Here is a 14,946-nt window from a genome sequence, read left to right as displayed (position 1 = left end):
AGCAGAGAGGGGCGGGAGGCTTCTGGCCCCGCCCCGCGCCGCGCACGTGACCGCCCCGCCCCGCCCCGCCCCGCCCCGCCCCGTGTCACTCCCGGCCGGCTCGGCGGCCGTTGGCGGCGGCGGGGCCCCTCGCGCCCGGCCCGTAGCGCCCACCGGTGTCACGGCCGCCCTCTGGCGGCGGCGGCGGGCGGGAAGGCAGGCCGGCCGGCCGGCCGGCGGGGACCGGGGGTGGATCCCGGCGCTACCAGGGCTCGGAAGCGGCCCCGGCTGGGTATGGCGGCCGCGCTGTCCAGCCCGGAGGTGGCTGCTGAGGGACAGGAGCCTTTGCTGAGCGCCGGAGAGGCGGAGGAGGAGAGCAGGTAGGGGCTTGTTCCTTCCCGCGCCCCTCCTTGCTGAGGCGGCTCCCGGCGCCGCGGGCGGGCAGGAGCTGCGCCAACAGGCGCCTCCCGTCCCTCCCTGCTCGGGGGGGGCTGAGGCGACACCCCCACGAGTCGCTGCAGGAGCCACCCGTGGGTGACGGGTCCCTCTCCCCCCCTGCGCGGGTGCCTTGCCCCGCAAGGAGAGCCCGAGCCCGAGGGAAGGCGCCGGCGCGGGGGTTACGGACCGAGCCTCTGGGGCCGCGGCGGCTCCTCAGCCCGGGCCGCGCTCGGCAGGGGCCGCTGCTGTAAGAAAACAAACGTCCTCGCTGGGGAGGTGTCTAAAAAGCGTAACGATCGGTTATGGCGGTGCTGGAGCCTGGGTGCTCGGTAGCACTCCTGTGCTGGGCAGCAGCTGGTCACCGGCTTGTTTCCTTGCTGTCAGGACAGCGACAGCGGCCTGGACGTGTAGGGCGGCTAATGCTGCCGCCGCTGCCGCCGCCCGCCCGGCCCAAGGCGCTCTGGCAGAGTACTCGCTGCTCGATTTGCCTAAAACCAGAGCACTCGCTGCTCGATTTACCTAAAACCCTGAAAGGCGCCAAGCGTAGCATAGGCGCAGCGTGTACCAGGGTTTGACTCGCTTTTTTCTATCATGATGGGCAATAAGATAACAAATTACCTCTAGGAACATCGTTTATGGGGTTAAAGTATCATTGAACCGAGGCACTTCAACGGTATAAACGTTTCTGAAGAAATAAATGTGCGATTCGTGCTGTGGAATAGCTGTATTAGCTTTAAAATTGGGCTTGTGCCTAAGTCCGCGTACGACGTATATAAACAATGTTTATAAATTATGTTCATGCCTAAGTTCGTGTCCGTGTCCGACGTATATAAACAATGTTTCTAAATTATGTTCATGCCTAAGTTCGTGTCCGTGTATGACGTATATAAACAATGTTTCTAAATTATGTTCATGCCTAAGTTCGTGTCCGTGTCCGACGTATATAAACAATGTTTCTAAATTATGTTCATGCCTAAGTTCGTGTCCGTGTCCGACGTATATAAACAATGTTTCTAAATTATGTTCATGCCTAAGTTCGTGTCCGTGTCCGACGTATATAAACAATGTTTCTAAATTATGTTCAGGCATGTATAACCGAGGTCTGTACCTTTTGATCAGAGATTATTTTGTTCGTAACACTTCAAAACCAGTGAAGAACCCTGGAATGCCTTTGCTTCTGAAAAAGTACTTGGGTCTCAGATGGTACTTATGAATTCTAGAAAAATAATTTATTGCTCACACAGTTTGTAACTTTTTTTTTTTTTTTTTTTTTTTTCCAGCCCTTACAATCTATAGCAGTACCTTTTACATGCTTCTTTTACATTGTATTGTTACTTTTTCATGGTAAGAATAGGCAGCCCATACCTTTTAGTCAAATCAATAGTATTTCAGGTTTGGATATTTTTTTGCTTTAAAGTCAGCGTTCTGAGAAGGTGTCTGGGTTTTTATGGTTTAATAGGCACTCCTTAAAGCCTTTACATGATCTCTTTAATGCTCCAAAGTGTCTATACAAAGAGATTGTGGAATTTAAGAACTCTAGATAAAGATCTCTTTGTGTAACTTTGAATGCAGTGGTACAGTAATAGCGTTTCTGTTAGTTTTTTGATTTGTCAATGTAGTATTTTCCAGTGAAAAATTAGCTTGCTTCTAAAATATTTTTGTGTTCTTCGCTGTGTAGAAGTCCATTCCTGCATAACAATTTACACAACTGTATTGAGAAGTCTGTGAAAAATGTTTTCTGTGTCCTGTGGGAACAACTAGAAGAGAATCTAATAATGATTTCTTTCTCTCTCGACTTTTGGTTCAAAAACAGGGATGCTGTGGAAACACAAGAGCATTATAAGAGCAGGTGGCGGTCCATCTGGATTATGTATCTCACTATGTTTCTGAGTAGTGTAGGTGAGTAAACACAGGTGGATTTCAATGTTATTTCCTTAATATATTTTGGGTTGAAAATTATGGAGTTTTCTAGAATTCAACTACATTGCTCCTTTAATGCTACTGTTCTTTTATAACCTTAAAAGGTACGTTTTCTGATTCTTCAAAAGAGAAGATAGGACTAGCAAGTCAAACAGAAAGTTACATTTAATAAGACAACTTAAACAATGCTCTGTTTTGAGACTAAATGACATGTTACTTAAATCTTTATTTTATGGCTTTGTAGTAGTTCAGGGTAAAAGGTAGTGGCAGAGTAAGGTTATTGCTCAGAACCAAAGAAGGCAAAGGTCACACTTAGGTCATCCAAGTGAAACTTCTGGGGAATGGAAATAGAAATAATGCAGAGTTCTTAAGAGGTAAGATCTTTGTGGGAATGTGTGTTAACTATTTCAAAAAGTGTATTAGAGCTTGTTTTTTCCTATGGGATTTTGCATCTCCACTGGAGAACAAATTACTTTTGATTGCAAATTGTTTGATTCCTAAGTAACTGCTCCTGGAAACAAGACTTCTGTTGGTTTTTGACTTTTGGTGATTTTCTGTGGGCCTAGAAATGATCTTGAAAATTGTAGGGTTCTTCAGTGATTTTTTTTTTTATTTGATTAATTAAAATTTCTTTGATAAAGGAAAACAAATATATCGGTATATCAAGACATTCTTTTTGCTCCAAGGACCTTGTTGTCTTTCAACTGGGAGGGAAAAACCCATGCAGTTTGCTTGGCACATCGGTATTCTTTTTATAGGAGTTTTTTGTTTGGTGTGTACGCACCTATAAAATCTCCTTTTAAAAACAGTTCCTCCTGCTAGGAGGAATTATCACTTCTTAAAAATGCACATAATACATAGTTTTTTCAGATGACAGACTGATGCACAGTTTTAGGCTATAATACACTTAGGAGTAAAAGAATGAACCTGTAATAACTGTTTCAGTAAGAGCACATTACTGATAAACATGACAAATAAAGTAACTTCAGTTATGTTTTTACTGCATTGCAGGTTTCTCAATTGTAATTATGTCTGTGTGGCCATATCTCCAAAAGGTTTGTAAATGTGTTTTATTTTTAAATTAATAAGAACAGAAAAGTCCTGCTTGAAAAGTGTGTTATACAAAAAATGGTGTTTTATTTAGGAAAAGAAACAGTAAAGGGAAAAGGCTTTTATTTTGCCATCCACTTAGCTTTCACTATTTCATGTAACATCTGTCAGTCGATATCCTGAATTGATAAAGGTACATCACAATCCAGAAAAGTTTGGTTTTCCAATATAGTTTCACTGTTGTTATGGACAAGGAAGCAGTAGAAATCTCTTTATCGGAATGCATTTGTAGTGTTAAAACATAATACGCAAGGCTTGTCTGCATTTTGGGGTGAAAAAAAAAAAAAAGGCAAGCTGAGGGTAGGAAGTTGCTCTGTAAATGTCAGATTGTTGCATGTAGACCTTCTTGATACTCTTAACAAGGAATTGCTTGTGTTCATGGATAGTGTTTTTAGTTTGTTTGCGTTTTTTCCCCCTCTTTGTTACATTCTTGTTAATCGTGGCAGAAAAGATCTCTAAAACTTTTAATTTAATCCATGCTAGGATTTTACTGCTACTGGAATTCTAGAAGGCAGTTTCAAATGCAAATCTGGAAGAACATATCCTGAGCAGGGTCCTAGTGGTATCGTTAAAGTTGAGGCTGGTGCTGAATTCTTGGAGAAGAAAAGAAAATGCATCCTCAGCCTTGTAAATCAGGACAGGCATGTGGAGAGATGACTTAAGTGATTCCTTGCTCCTGGCATGTAAATTGTCTGCTGTACTGCTTAAGTTACGTCTGGTGCCATATGAAAACTGTTAGAATTTGCTGCAAGTGAGCCATTTCCAATCTCAGAAGGAAAGCACTTTTTATTGGTTTGGTGCTTTGCTGGAGACAGGTACCCAAGGTTTATTGCCCCAGACAAAGTACTATGTGAAAACAACTGCTTCCGAGCCCCAGAATGGTGTGTTAATATTCAACAGCAAACAATGCCATGCAGACGCACTAACTTGTTTGGTGATCACTTAGGTTTAACGCTGCACTGCATAGTGCCATATACCCTCAGAATTACAGTGCAGAGTCTCAGGTATTTCAGGTACCGATTATAAAATGGTTTTGTTGATACTGTACAATACTGTAATACTTTACTTGTGGAACTGAGTAACTTATTTCTGCAGATTGATCCGACAGCAGATGGAAGTTTCTTGGGCTGGATTATAGCGTCCTATAGCATTGGCCAGATGGTTGCCTCTCCCCTGTTTGGTTTGTGGTCCAATTACAGGCCAAGGAGAGAACCTCTCGTTGTTTCAACTGCTATTTCAGTAGCTGCTAATTGTCTTTATGCCTACGTCCACGTACCTCATTCACACAACAAATACTATATGCTGACTGCACGTGCTCTTGTGGGATTTGGAGCAGGTAACCACAGCAGAATATACGTTTCTGAAACTTACTGAATTCTGTGTCTTATGTAAGATAGTTATTATATATTAGTACCAGATTTACCATTATTATGTCAATGATAAATTTACTACATAAAAAAGCAAAGAGTCAGCCAATATAAGTTTATAATAAAATTGTGTAATTGTGCAGTTGTCTATAAATGCTAGAGGGAGTGCTCGGGTTTATTTTTGTGCAAAGTAAGGGGGGGAAAAAACCTAAAATAAGTATAACTGGATAATTTAAGAATATAACTTGGTATTTCCATGAACACTTTCTTGGTGTGTTTTTTTTTAAGGAAATGTGGCTGTAGTTCGATCGTATATTGCAGGTGCCACTTCGCTTACAGAAAGAACAAGTGCCATGGCCAATACCAGTGCCTGCCAAGCAGTTGGATTCATATTAGGGCCAGGTAAAGCTTATATTCTTTCCTCACTTCCGTAATACTTTTTTAGGATGAAATTGAGCTTTGGAAGTAGGAAGTCTCTGCAGATGCATGTTGGGGATTTTAAGGCATAGGTTGTCGGTGGTATCAAAATTGAATAAATGGGATATGCTCATATATACTTATGTTTGCCAATATAAATTAAGTATTCTAGTCCAAAGAAATTCTAATTGTAGTTAAAAACTACCGGGTTCGTACTGCTGGCTGCAGGAAAAACAAGTTCCAAGATGCTCTCTTGTACCAGTACCCACTAAATAGACCATTTGCACTTTATTCACGGAGAAGAGAATTTAACATTAGTGTACTAGGGCAAAAATTTCCACCTTTCCAAAACGACTGAAAATTTCACCTTGCCTCACGTGTTGTAGAAAATAACACCCAACAGATCTTTCTGATCCTGTAATGATGATAACCAAATCTTTGTATTGGCCAAAATTTTAAGACATAGCACAGGATTTACAGGGAGCTATGGGAACAAAGAGCTCGAGGGGTGTTTGTTCGACCAGGCATTTCTGTGGCTCCTGAGGTGCGCTGTCTGCTTCGTGGGAGGAAAAGTGTGTTAGACTTGCCTTCTGTTGTAGAGAGAGACCAGCAATTTTGTCCTAAACAGCCTCTACTGATTACTTGTCTTCTATAGCTGGAGATTAAGATTATCCGATTAGTAGTAGAGCTGAAGTGCTCTGTGTATGGTAATATAATGAGGTGAATGTTTAGGGCTGAAAGTTTTTTTTCTCCAGTTGATTATTACTAGTGCTGTTGATAGAGCATTAAGGGGTCTACAAAAAAAAATAATCTGCGTTCTTTGTGAGATTTGCATAGAGTACAAGTGTAGGTAATTCCCTTTCCTAATTTGATAGGGACTCTCTGTCTGTTTCCTAACAGTAGTAAACAAATCACCTGATCTTACAGTCTTTTGCTCAGCACCGATTTAAATTTTAATTACACACACCACTCCCCACCCCGCTTCTTTTCTTTCTAGCTTGCCCTTAGCAGGCGGGATAGTCCAGTCCCAGGAGCAAGGTTTTCTGTGTAGGAGGAAGAGGAAAAAGAGTAAATCAGCTGCCTGCACGTGGCCAAGAAAATTAACCATTGGTACACTCAGAATTCAGTTCCAGTTCTTTTAAGTGTCATGCTGTTATTTATACAGTGTATTTGTATGTAACCAAGTAGTTTTCCGGCTAGTTGAGATCCCACTGGTATCAATCAGTTTATTTAGAGTCAGATGCTCAGAATGTAAAAGGTTGAACAGGTACAATATTTAAATTTTACTTAGCAATTAGAAGAACTTCGCTTATCCAGTGTTATATGTTTATTCTATATGTGTTCTAATATTTTCTTAATTATTCTCAAGATTTTCCTAATACATTTGTGTTTTTAAGTTTTTCAGACATGTTTTACGCTTATTGGAGAAGAAGGAGTAACATGGAAATTGGTTCATCTTCAGCTGAACATGTATACAGCTCCGGTTTTATTTGGAGCTCTTTTAGGAGTTATTAATATTATTCTCTTCTTTGCCATATTCAGGTAATCAAGTGAAAACAGAGAAATATTCTACCTTTTTTTTAGTGGGTGGCTTGTTACAATATACTGCTCGCAAGGAGGACTAATGAGCCTGAAATCTGGGTTGCTGAAACTATAAGCTGTTATTTATTTTTCAGGGTTTCTACCTTCTTTAATACCTATCTTTTTCGTTATTCTCATTAATTAATCACAGTGATATTATGGCTAGAATGTAAATTGATGGAAAAAGTTAGAGCTGTTAGATTAGTAGCTTAGCCTTGATATATTTTTCATGTTGATGATTTCTGCCTGTGTTTTTTCTCTAAAGAGAAATAAGGTTAGCTTGTCTGTAGGGTTCTCACTCTGTGTCTTTCCTTTAGGAATCTTGAGGGGGGATTTTTATACATTATCCCGTTGGTGGGAGTGAGGGGAGGGGAGATATGCACACAGATATGTGATATTCTCCCACTAGGATATTTTCTTTCTTGAACATGGTTGTGTCAAATGCAGACTGCACAGATGATGTTTGAAGGAGCTGTGAATACTTAGAATGTAAGATAACGTAATTTAGAATTATTTTAATAGAAACTTGACTCAATAGTAGATCGAATAAATATGTGTATTAATGAAACTTCTAAATTTCTAGAGAGCATCGAGTGGATGACTTGGGACGGCAATGCAAAAGTATCAATTGTGAAGGAGAAGGTACCTGTGTTTTCTTGAAAACTTATTCTGTGATTATAATTTTGAAGTATTTTCTTACTACATGCAAGCCTTTGGAAGTATTCTAAAGTCTGATGAATTTGGAACAGATCAATAAATGGAAAGTAGGCTACATCTCTTTCTAACTGCCTCATGTCCATGTTGTGTCCACACTGCTGTCTGGTAGCAAAGAAGGAAAAAAAAAAAAAAGTATGGATCCTTCCAGATTTTCACCCTGGAACTGTCTCTTCCAAGGGGCAGGATGAAGTGAACATGGACGTTAAAAAAAAAAAATCTCCCTTAACTTCTGCTCTGCAGTCATACTTCTTTTTTGTTCTGTATCATGCTGAGTAATACTGTTGTTGCATTTCAGCTTTCACATACAGCATCTTATTAGAAGATGTATGTTGTATAAGTAAATTTGGTTGTTGAGACTAAAGTACAGTAGTTGCCCCATACAGTGCAACAGCTTATGTTCAACTATATACCTTCATATATAACCTATATATATGCATACTGTATGCGGTTCAAATTTTTTTAAAACATTGTGAGTATCCCTTTCACTTGAAGAATAAAAAGCATGTGAAAGGTCATCTTAAACCTCTTAAAATCTATGGAAGTCGCCAGTTTCAGTATTGTATTAGTTTTCTGTTTAAAAAGGGAGCTATTTGTGCATACCTCGCACGGGTGTTTTGTGTGTGAAAACACCATGCCCAGGTTAGAGGAACAAAGGCTCTGTGGTAGTGCGGAGAATTCTACTGTGTACTTTTGACCTTGCAAGAGGAATGGAAAGTGTTTTGGTTTCCATTGTTAAGATTATTTAAAGTTTGCTTATTTTGATGTCACTCGGGGCTTTGTCAGTCCCAGCATTACATTCGGAAAACAGATGTTATAACCAATTTGGAAATAATTTTCCCTCATTGTCAGAGGAACTGAAGTTTCAACAATTCCATTTCAATTTAAAAACATTATGCTTAGATTGTCAAAATACAGCTGCCTAGTCACCCATCAACCTGCATGCTAAATACTTACCAGAGTAAGGAAATCACTACTGTTTGTAATTTGTAGTGGTGTAAAAAAAGCTCAGTTGGCAAGTTTAGATGATTCTTTTGTTTTGTTGCAGAAAGTGTTCAGGATCAGGAGGCAGAAGGAAACATTGACCATGTTGCTGTGGCAGCAATCAATGTTCTTTTCTTTGTCATCTTGTTTGTATTTGCTGTCTTTGAAACGTAAGTTTGTCTATTTTCTCTCAAAACGCTTAGACATGTAATGTAGTTAGGCTGGATGCGCATATAAAGTCCTTTCTGTTGTACTCATTTTCTTATCTGTACTCTTCATAAATAGAAGTCAAAACCCATATGCAATCAAATTGATGTGTACTGATATAAAGTAAGGAATTAAAGGTCAGTAATAACTAAAATTATGTAGCATACAGTTTGTGGTATGTGAAACATTTATGGAAAAGCTTTTGAATGGATGCAAACCCATATCCTCAACTTATGAAGTGTTGGGGGGGGGGGGGGGGGGAAGCTACCTGAAATATTCAGAGAAAACTGTTCAGTTGAGTACCTTGTTCTATACTTTTTATTTTATTTTTGTGTAATTTCTTAGCATGGTTCTGTTCAGCTCCAAAAGCTCTAGTAAAGCTCTTATTTCAGTAATGACTAACACAATTGTTTGAGATAGCTAATGCGATTGTATTCTTAAATACACTATTTTACACGACTGTTTAGTTTACCTAAAGAGGTGTGTTATTCACTCCCAAATTTTCTGTGTGTAAGAGAATAAGCAAAACTTCAGGCTGAGGTATACTTTGTTTTTTTAACTTATAAACGTTATAACTTATAAAATACTTTGAGTAAGCTTTTTGAGCTCTAATGTAGCTAATATGCCTCTGTCTTAAACGCCTTATTTTTAGAAAACTGGGTTCCTAGAGACTGGTTGGTTGCAAAAACTGAAACAGTATAAAATGTTTATTATTTTTACACTCAAGGGCCTGATTGTTTTTTTCCCCACCTGCTCCGTTACTCTTACTTTGACTCCACCATCTCTTCCTCCACTATGAGGAAGGGATTAATGATGCTTCAGAGTTTGGCTGGTGTAATGCAGTTGTGAATTTTGTCTAGTGGGTTTAGTTTTAATAAATGATGCATCACAGAATTAGTTTATAACTAGCCTGTGTTTTCTGATACGCCTGTCAGGAGGAAAGGCTTCTATACCACTGTGTTTGATGTTTGAGACAATATATGTATGGAAATGACTGTATAGAAGAAGGTCTTTTTTAATTAATGTCATGTCATTCTGTCAATTTAGTATAGCTACTCCACTGACGATGGATATGTATTCCTGGACCAGGAAAGAGGCTGTTTTTTACAATGGAATAATCCTTAGCGTGGTTGGCGTTGAATCGGTTATTGTTTTCATGGTGGTTAAAGCACTATCTAAAAGGTAGGGGTTTGGAGTTTATGGGAATGTTGTTACTGATGTTAACTAAGTGTGAAAACACTTCACATTTGGCCAGGCCAAATCTGCATTACTCAAATCTTTTACTTGTTAATGATTTTAGGTTTACTACGATAATAAAGTACTTCCAGTTTTGACACAGCCGTGATGCTGTTGTCATTCTTTACTCTGTTAACATAACCCCCTTCCTTGTCTGTATTTTACCCTTCAATCGCAAGAAAAACAGGTTTTAAGTTGCTGTGATTTTGCAGTTGTCTTCCAGGTGTTTTGGTCAGGCATTGTTTCCAGAAACTAATGGGCTATGTCGTTAGCACCTTCATACATTTTACTTTAATTAATTGATGTATTTAATTGTAATGTCATTGTTTGATAGGACTGGTGAGCGTGCCATACTCCATGGAGGCTTACTGATTGTCTTGGTTGGATTCTTTATCTTGCTGCCTTGGGGGAAAAAACTACCAAATATCCAGTGGCAAGGTATAAATCAAGTCGTACTGAACTATCATCATCGTGGGTTTTTTGAAAGCTTTTTATCGTGTTCTTTTCTTAATAGTATGCATAACTTAATTTTACAGAAATAAAGAATAACTCCATTCCTAGGACAACTTCCACTGAAATGTTAATGCCTTTCTGGAGTTTGCAAGCAATGCAGCTTCCGTCCAACCACACAGCAGAACCCACCGGCTGCCCTGTCACACAGTCCTGGTGCCTGAATACTCCTATGATCTACCTGGCTCAGTATATCAGCTCTGACATACTAATCGGGTTGGGCTATCCAGTCTGTAATGTCATGTCCTACACTTTATACTCAAAAATTCTAGGACCAAAACCTCAGGTGAGCATGATGTCTTAACGGTTTATATTTCCTTTGCTCTCCAAGACTTGCACCCGCTTTATTAGAATGAGGGATCTAGCTAAAATTCCTTTTGTCATCAGCCAAATAACAGTACGTTTCAATTGCGGCAGAAGTTTCCAGAAACTGTAATCTTTTTTAAAATCCAAGGTAAGTCCCTGGCGGAATTAGAAAGCAAGGCTTGGACTACAACTTACGGCAAATCTTCCAGAGTGAAAATTTCAGAACAACTCTGAAATCCAAAGCTTGTGGATTTCACGACTTCTGGAAGGGTCATTTTTGTAACAACCAATTCAATTATATATTTGGTGTATTAGTACGTAATAATGTTCCTCTTCCTGTGTATATTGTATAAAGGCTGCAAACACTATGATAGCTCCAGTTACTGACGCTTTACAGTGGTGAAGCACACAGCATGCTGATATCACTGCTTAACAAAAATTTTTCTTCCTTTTCCACCACTTATCTAATTTTTTCCGTGTTTCATTTTGCTGTAAGAGACTAGATGCTTTGAGCCAGAATGCCATTTTATTAGAAAGCGATGGGGGATGTAGCTCAGTGGAGCCCTCAAATTAATGCTTAGAGAAGCTGAGCAGTACTCTTGGAAACAAAGTACTGAGTACCTTAACGAGTTAAGAAAGATAGGCAATTGCTTAAATACTTGTAAATTTTCTAATGAGGATAATTGGTGGGAATTACTGGCAAGCCAAATAATTTCTTGATCGCTAACGTAAGCTTTTGATTTTCTGCAGGGTGTCTACATGGGATGGTTAACTGCCTCTGGAAGTGGAGCAAGAATTCTCGGGCCTGTTTTTGTGAGCCAAATATACACTCACCTGGGACCGCGTTGGGCATTTAGCTTAATCTGTGGGGTGGTTGTAGTCTCTCTTTTACTCTTGGAGATAGTATACAAGAGACTAATTGCATTTTCTGTCAGATACGGAAGGATGCAAGAAGAGAATTGTTAAATATGTAGTTAAAAGTAAAGCCAACCAGAAATAACACTGAAGTTTACTACTGCTTTTTAATGAGGAGTACCTAACCACTGACCTTGTTGGGCTGTATGCTAAGAGCTGTACACCTATACTTACATATTGACAGAACACAAAACTTGTCGTATCCTAATACATGATTACACCTGCTGCACTAGGGCTTTTGTAGTCTGCTTTTCTAGCAGCAGAGGGAGGGACGTGAACAAGTTAGATCAACACAACAGCACATTTGATGTGCGTACAGTTTAAATGATCCACCTGTGTACTGAATGCAGCTGTGAAGGTCACAGGTTACGTGCATCCTTTCCAGAAAGAAGTAAAAGAAATATTGTCTTGATTCTGTGAATCAGGATTAGTAACTCTTTTGTAACTACAAGATTAGTTGAGCTGCATGCACTTTGTATGGAAACATGGCTAATTAAGTGAACCTTCCGAAGTTCAGTTTGCTAGCCTGTATGCACTGATTAATACAAAATGTCTGACTTGGCAAACTGTTAAGGATCAGTAAATCTTCTCCAGGATTTCAAATGAAATGTGACAGAATGGTACAGGAAGGTAGGTGCCTACTTCACAAGCAGTTTATGTGGGATTTGGGTATGTAAGTTGGTTACGAGCCATTGAAGATCACAGCCTCCGTGGCGGTTACTTGAATTACAGTGAACCAGATGTGCAATTTTTCTTCTGCTGTTTTGCTGAATGCCTTTTTGTAGCAAGAAAGATAACCTGCACAGAGTTGAAATATGCACAGCTTTTCTTAACTTTACTACAAGAAGGAAATACTAAGAACGATAGTTTACACTTCCGTTGTCATTTGAGAGAATGAATGCGCTGTGCTGAGCGACCGGTGTTAAGTAAAGAGGAGGAAACTGGCTCCTTGGGTGTTGACTATTATCTATTATCTGTAGACTTCTTTTTTTTTTTTAAAAAAAAATAATACGGTATGAGAAACAGGAATTTAAAATTGGATCATTCAGTGTTTATTTTAAAAAGGGAAATTCTAATTTTCCTTCATAATGAGGCCTAAGCTTATCTGTATGGGTTTGGTTTATCTGTTTTGGTACTACTGGGGGAAAAAAATATGGAGTAACTCCAATATGAGGGTTGTAGCTGCTGTTTAATGTGTCTAATATTGGATGTTTACTGAATTTAATAAATGTAATTAAGTATTCCTATGTAATCAATTGTTCAAACACTCAAAACCTACTCAATTAAAAGATTATTTTTTTAATACTGACTGAAAGGAGTACAGAAATTTTCTTCTCTCTCGGGCTTCCCTGCTGCAGAATCACAAAATGTTAGGAGAAAGGATTTTGCTTTTAGAAGCATTTATTTTACATGCTAATTCATAATTAGTAGTACCAGAAATACTGTTTTGGTGCTGAAGGCAGACTGCAAAGTGCTTAGTTACAGCACCGAAAGTTACTTCAGCCATGAGAAACTGGTATTGCTTTAGACATGAGAAACGCAGGAGTTTTCAAAATGGCTAACACGTTCGGATTTTGTGTTCTACAACTCAGTTTGTGCTGAACGTTAGGACAAAGTATGTATGTTGGAGGGTTTCTATTACTGTTCTTCGGGCTAGCTAACTTCCAGCGTAAAAGTGAGAAAATGGGTACCTGGAGGTATGTTTTACCTGTAACTTGCGTAAAGGGTTAAGGATAAAACTAGATACAATTCCCGTCTTCTGCAGCGCATACCTGTGGAACGCAGAACAGCCCTAGAAAGGGGCAGCCCATGCACATTGATGTTCACACCATAACTGAAGTAAGAAAGCAAGATTTAAAATTCTTTGGCTGTGAGAGTTTTTATGTTCCTTAGTCAGCTGTGTTTAAAGCTATGGCTTCCCTGTTACGGGTTGGCATCCTCTCATTCTTACAAAACATCTTGTTATTCACAGGTAGGGCAGCTCTTTTTTCCATTTTATTCTGGTCGGCAACGTCATGTAACTGCGCTCAAGCCACACTGTTTCTTACACCGGCTGAGTGTTCTTTCTAGGCGCTTACACCTTTCTGCTCTCCGGCGTCTACCCTCGGGCTTTCTTCAACTATTAGTGCATTTAGCTTACACAAACTCTGTAGATTATATTGTGTCTGAAGTAAAGAGAGTAAGCGTGGCTGGTAATGCAAGTTTTCTACGTGCACTGCTGGCCCACATCTTATCAAGGTTGACTTGCTACATTTAAGATGAAAGTACTAAAATGCTTCTTAAAAAAAAAAAAAGCTCTATTTACATACCTGTGCACATGCTTCTAGCTACAGGTTGATTCAAAAAACCTTAAGAGTCTGTGTAAGAGCTACACATCCCACTTGGTTTATCAAAGACTTGTAATAGTTAAGACGCTTTACCATGCAATCACTCCATCTGAGTAGTAAGGTCCAACATGAGAAGGGGCACTTCTCAACTGAAAGCAGTTAAATTCCTCTTGGAGAATCACTTAAGCCTTTTTTTGTGTGTTTTTGGTTTTTTTTTTTTTAAAACGTGCTACTTGTTTAGCATTCTTTATACAAATTCTTTATTTGCAAGCTCCTTCCTTGATTTAGACATGAAAAAATAATCAAAATTGTCTGCATTAGAGAGAAGATGAATAAGGAGAACTGACTTTAAGGCTACTGCAGCTCTGAGCTGAGCCTGGAGAGGTGATGTGAACATCTTCCCCTATTGGAACGTCTCTTTCCTGAGGGTTTTACAGCTGTTTGTTGCATCCAGACCACATAGGCAGGGCCCTGCCAGCTCCCCTGAACCTCCACCCTCCTTGCTGCTGCCACCTTTTCGGATTTCACTCTTCTTTACACGGCAGGAGAAAGGGTTTTGCCGAGCGGATATGTTGGAGTATTTAAGTATGACTATAAGCAGCATCAGGAATGCTACCACACTAAGAAAAATGCTTTAAAAAAAAAAAAAAAAAGGTACTATTAGAGCTACTCCAGTTTGTTAGTGTGCTTCATTGTGTAAGACAAGGTAAAAGTATCTTAAGTTAATAAAATTCCTACCAAGTAACAACCTAAGTTACTACAGTAGGTGCAGTTTGTTTTCCTATCTATGTGCTCCTGGTTTTACTCATCTGTAGGCCAAAGCTAAGATCTGAACATGCAAACTACAGTGCACTTGCAGGCCAGAAGTAACTTCTGCCATAGCTTTATACCACTGCTCCAAGTTTCACGCAGCCCTGAACTCCCAACCTCTGATG

General features: G+C 39.6%; 1 protein-coding gene across 1 annotated transcript; it reads left to right on the top strand.

The window, feature by feature from the left end:
• Window positions 1-87: 87 nt before the first annotated feature.
• MFSD8 (major facilitator superfamily domain containing 8) lies at window positions 88-12,993 on the top strand. Its single transcript, XM_055796721.1, has 12 exons — window positions 88-359; window positions 2,231-2,316; window positions 3,349-3,392; window positions 4,543-4,783; window positions 5,103-5,216; window positions 6,629-6,773; window positions 7,396-7,454; window positions 8,575-8,680; window positions 9,765-9,899; window positions 10,288-10,391; window positions 10,490-10,749; window positions 11,520-12,993. The coding sequence occupies exons 1-12, from the start codon at window positions 274-276 to the stop codon at window positions 11,733-11,735; spliced, it is 1,596 nt and encodes a 531-aa protein (XP_055652696.1). The 5' UTR covers window positions 88-273; the 3' UTR covers window positions 11,736-12,993.
• Window positions 12,994-14,946: the final 1,953 nt, after the last annotated feature.

Source organism: Falco peregrinus, chromosome 2 (assembly GCF_023634155.1).
Source record: "Falco peregrinus isolate bFalPer1 chromosome 2, bFalPer1.pri, whole genome shotgun sequence".
Taxonomy (NCBI): Eukaryota; Metazoa; Chordata; class Aves; order Falconiformes; family Falconidae; genus Falco; species Falco peregrinus.
This window is presented reverse-complemented; position numbering and strand designations above follow the sequence as displayed.